This window comes from Gossypium raimondii, chromosome 7 (genome assembly GCF_025698545.1).
Source record: "Gossypium raimondii isolate GPD5lz chromosome 7, ASM2569854v1, whole genome shotgun sequence".
Classification (NCBI taxonomy): domain Eukaryota; kingdom Viridiplantae; phylum Streptophyta; class Magnoliopsida; order Malvales; family Malvaceae; genus Gossypium; species Gossypium raimondii.
The window spans coordinates 22103473-22108497 of record NC_068571.1 but is presented as its reverse complement, the minus strand read 5'-3'; the positions used below and the strand labels follow the sequence as shown (position 1 = coordinate 22108497).

General features: G+C 28.9%; 1 protein-coding gene across 1 annotated transcript; it reads right to left on the bottom strand.

Moving 5' to 3' along the window:
• Window positions 1-2723: 2723 nt before the first annotated feature.
• LOC105784697 (uncharacterized) lies at window positions 2724-4495 on the bottom strand. The gene is made up of 4 exons (XM_012610620.2): window positions 4318-4495; window positions 4013-4216; window positions 3295-3456; window positions 2724-3193 (listed from the first exon to the last, which is right to left on the bottom strand). Exons 1-4 carry the CDS (start codon window positions 4321-4323, stop codon window positions 3140-3142), a joined length of 426 nt encoding a protein of 141 aa, XP_012466074.1. The 5' UTR covers window positions 4324-4495; the 3' UTR covers window positions 2724-3139.
• Window positions 4496-5025: the final 530 nt, after the last annotated feature.

The window sequence follows — 5025 nt, the reverse complement described above, 5'->3', positions numbered from 1 at the left end:
TATTTAAAGGAGAGAAAAGAAATACTAAATAAGGTTGAAAAAGATAATCAAAATTCTATTATGATTAGGAATGGACTAAATGATTAGGTTAAGCAAACCTTAGAGGGCTGATTTGGTAATTAAACCATTATGTCAAAATTAATAAAAATGAAAAGGAGTTGGCATGATTTAAATCTAGGTGCAAGGGAGAAATATGTTAAGACTTAACTACTAAACCAATAAACTCATTCTTAATTATCTTTTACCACATTTAATATATATACTAGTTTGAATTTGTTCCTAATTGCTGAAAAATAAGAGGTAAAAATGAAAAAGTAGGGTTTGAACCTTGGCTCTCTAGGAAATGTCCTAAATTTTCTATCACCTAAACTAAAACTTCTTTCATGATCATTTTATTAATTCTAACCCTATGATTTTTGGGCATTACAACACTCTTATAATAATATAACTTAATTTATATAAATAAATTTTTTAGCCATTTCCTAAGCGAGTTGATGCTCGATTAACTCGTAACCCTAACACAATAAGATATTTAAATAATAACATAGATATGATATAAATTATTAATGTATAAAATTATATAAACATATTATAAAGATTATGAGATACCACAATATAGGTGAAAACATTTTATGTAATACAGTTATATAAAAACCAAGTTTAGCTTTAATTAAGAAGGTAAAGTAAAGATAGTGAAGATTATGATGTTTTAGGTTTAAATCATGTGTACACATTTTTGGATTTTATATAAAAGATAAAAGATAAAATATTCTCGAAATAATATTTGTTAATTTGTAAAACTAATAAATTTTTTTTATAATTTCAGTTGATCTTAAATAAAAAATATGTAAATAAAACACGGCATGAAGGGAAAAAATACATGGAAGGAAAGGACAGTTTTCAAATAAAATTTTACAGAGTGAGATAGAAAAGTAAGAATTATCATCAAACATTTTCTTGGATCCTGAAATTATTAGGATTTGATTTTATGAAGTTTAGAATGCTGTGCAAACTAGATCCATGATTTAAGTAGTAGGAGATTTAGAAGGAAAAAACTCTCTTGTAATAAAAGAAATGCGTATCTTAAATTAAAATTTAATCTTGAATAAATTTTTAATGTATGAAAGTATCATAAATTTCCATATATTTTCCATTATTATTTTTCATCCGAATTTCCATTGTTGCCGACGATTCCAACATTTAAGAATGGTTGGGGTGGTCTTGGATTAGTAAAAAATTAATATTTTATAATTAAAATTAAGTAAAAATATTATTTTAATTAAATAGTAATTTGAATACTTCTCCATTTCAATTTATTATGGTTTAGTTTAGTATAAAAGTATTTTAAACAAAAACTAAAATTTTCTATTTCTAATTTGGTCTAAAAGTATACTTTTATAAAATATTTTTGGTCCTAAAAAATTTAAAAAAGCAATACTAATATGTATCTATGTAATATCAGAAGAACTTGTGAGCAAAAATCTTAATATTTGAAATAATCTAACCTAGCCTAAAGTGTAACCATCTATCATCGCTTTCTAAATTTTGGATATTTTAAATTCAAATCACATTTAATTTGAAAATACATATACCTTGGACCCCCAATGCTGCAAAAAAAGTTAAATTCTACTATTGGTCCCTGTATTTTATAAAAGTTATGAATTTAATCTCTATAATTTAGTTATTTTTAATCTTTGTATGAAAATTTAAGTTTAAATCAAATCCGTTCAATTATCGATGCAACAGTATCACATGTCATGTTAGTTTTTATTTTCACATATTATTTAGTAAAAATTTAATTAATGAATTAATGACGGTCGTCAAGATTAAAATTTCAAATTTTGAAAAGTATAGAGATTTAAAATAATGCGATTTGAGAAAATGAGTCGGGACTACAATTAACTAATTTGAAAAATACAAGAACTAAAATTGATCAGTTTAAAAAGTAGAGAAAAAAATTTATCAAAATTTAAAATAGTGATTAAATTCATAATTTTCGTAAAGTATAAAGATTCATAGCTGAACTTAATGATATGTTGATTAGCAAAAGGATATATATTTTTATGCATTTTATCTATTTTTTAAAAAGATATATAAACAATAAAATTAAAGGAGAAAAACAAAGAGTGATGAACTCAATCTGATCATAATAATACTAATATTGCAAAGAAGATTCCCGTACACAGTAAAAGATGTTACCCTAATCATATACCAAAAAGAGAGAAAGTTGGTCTATATTTTTCAAGTTCCATCCAACCACTCTCTCAATACTCTTTTTCTAGGGTTTTTGCTGAATTTGTAAAACCTGGTAAAAGAGTGTGCCCAAAACTGAAATATAAAAGCCCTGAAAAAATACATTTAATAATCAAAGGAACCACGTGATCTCTCATGAGTCATGATGAACATTAATAGTTTTTTTTCTAAACAAAAAACCTGCTCAATTTCATTGCAATGTGCTATAACGTAAGGTAAGTAGATTTATTTTACAAACTCTTGAAAGTGGTATAAACACAACATTTTCTCATTTTTTTGCATCATAAAATATCATCTACTAAAACTCTTACTGCATTTTCCTTTTTTACTTTTAAAAAATAATTTTATATAAGTTAGATTAAAATATAAATTGATCATTTTAATTAAAATGTTGATTTATTTGTATTAATAAAAAGTGATCTCCATGTACTTCAAGCTAAAATATAAAAATCAATTATTAACAATCAAAATGAATAAAATTTTGAGATTATTTTACTCATTTTATAACTAAAAGAGCAAAATGCAACTCATTTTACTTTCCTTTTCTCTTTCATTCCATTTCCAAGTTCCAAAAGTAAACCAAGATTTTCTATTTTCATTGTAAGATCTTTCAAAAGATAACCTTACCAAGAAAAAAATGGTTTTTACCAAAAAAAAAAAAAAAAAGAGAAAAAAACCCCTTTGTTCTACTTGATAATCACTATATTAATTCTCTCCTCAACCCAATAATCCCCTTAATATACAAAGGGGAAGGGTAAACAGTACAAATCCCATGCTTCATCCCTTGACTCTTCTTCAACTCCTTTAAACTATAATATTTACACAATATATATATATATAAAAAAAACATGCTGCATGCACTTGTCAATGGGCAATGGCAGAAGATTCACGATACGCAGGTTGGCAGTAGGCAGCTTGAGAAGAAGCTTAACCCTCTCTTCTGCATCAAAATCAAAGAAAGCGGATGTTAAATTTCAACTTTAAAGCCTTCTGAATGTGGGTTTTTTTTTTTTAAAAACGGTAATGGAAAGTGGAGCCTACCTTTTTGGGTTTTGCGTAAAGGAGGTCAGGGGAGATTTTGTAGAGGTCTTCATCAACAGGCTTGCGCCTTGGCCTTGGCCTTGGCTCAGGAGCTTCCTTCCCGTCACTCACTTCCCGCCTTTGGTTTTTGCCCTCTTTACTATGCGTCTGCCCTACTTTGTTCTGCAAAATTTCCACTCACTATTACCCAATTTTACCATCATTTGCTCATCACAATTCCATCTTTTTTTGGTTTTCTTTTAGGCTTTGAAAAAGGAAATGGCGTTATTAGGGGAATCTGCTCGCATTAATTTGAGTTTAGAAATGACAAAAAAAAAAAAAAAAGAAAGAAAGAAGGTTTATGGTCCCCACTGGAAAAAGCAGTTTTTGCTATGTATTTAGCATACCCAATTTTGGTTTTTCTCACTTTATTTGGGTCAGCTTCTTTCTTGATTATGGTAATAATATTAAATTAACACAAAGTAAGCTTCTTTCTATGAATTTCTTTTCCGTTTTGACATTTTCGAACCTTTGTTTGCAAGCCAGGAACTGCTTTTCATAAACAACGCATGTAGAATTCAATGAATAGCCTTTCACTCCCATCAAAAAGACTACCAAAGATAATTATGAAAGAAACGAAGAAAAGCATCTAATATGCACATGCACAAATGGGAAAAAGAAAAACTCAGAAAAAAATGGAATTAAAGAATAAGAAATTTTGTGGCTCTTAGTGGTTTACCCTTCTGCGAGGAACAACAATCATGGCAGGGGTAACAACATCGTTCTCATAAAGATCACCGGCGACGTACAAGTCACGATCCTCGGAGTAGCTGTAACGAAGCATCCCAGTTGGTCGAGCTGTTTCAAAACACTGAGTGAAAGGGAGGTCGTTGTTCCAATCCCAGCTACCAAAGGCTGGAACATGGCTCCTTTTATAGTAATCCTGTACATCAACAAAAACCCAGAGCAAGTAAGTTATCTCATCATCAACAGCAACACAGCAGGTGCAAAAACAAAACCAAAAAAGAAACTCAATTTACTTACATCCATTTTGTGACAGAGGTGGAAAGTGAGTTAGAAGTCGGAAATATGAAGAATGTTGAAGGTTGACCTGAATTTTTCAAAGGGTCAAGAATTGCAAAGAGAGACCTAAATTAGAGCTTTTCTTTTTCCCTTGTTTGTTTGTTGAGTGAGCGTGGGAGCCTGGCCTGCTTGCCTACCAATTTAAAAGGAGAAGTGAGAGGGTAAAAGAGTAAGGGAAACAAAAGCAATCAAACCTTGCGTTGGGTAAAAGGAAAATTTACCCACACAACGAATTTTCACACAGTTGGCAACACAAGGACAAATAGGTAAAAGGACAAGTAAGAGAAACTGTGAGGGTTACTTTTGATATGGGTTTTTTAAATTATTCGTGTCTAAATTATTTTTGTATTTAATTAGTATTTAAACTTGTATTTCGTTATTTAAGTTAATATTGTTGCATTAACACTAGTAATTTGTGCTGACACGACATAGATAGTCAATCTAGTGATGACATAAGTATTAAATAAATTAATAAAAAGAGAATAATTTTTTTGTCCAAATTGACTATTGACGTGAAAAAAATTATATTTTTTACTAATTTATGTATTTTAAATTTTGAAATTTATATCTAGTATGTAGTATATTAAGAGGTTGCCATGTGTTCTAACGAACTGATTATCAATGCCACATCAGTATAAGCTAATAGTGTTAATGCAAAGGTACCAACTT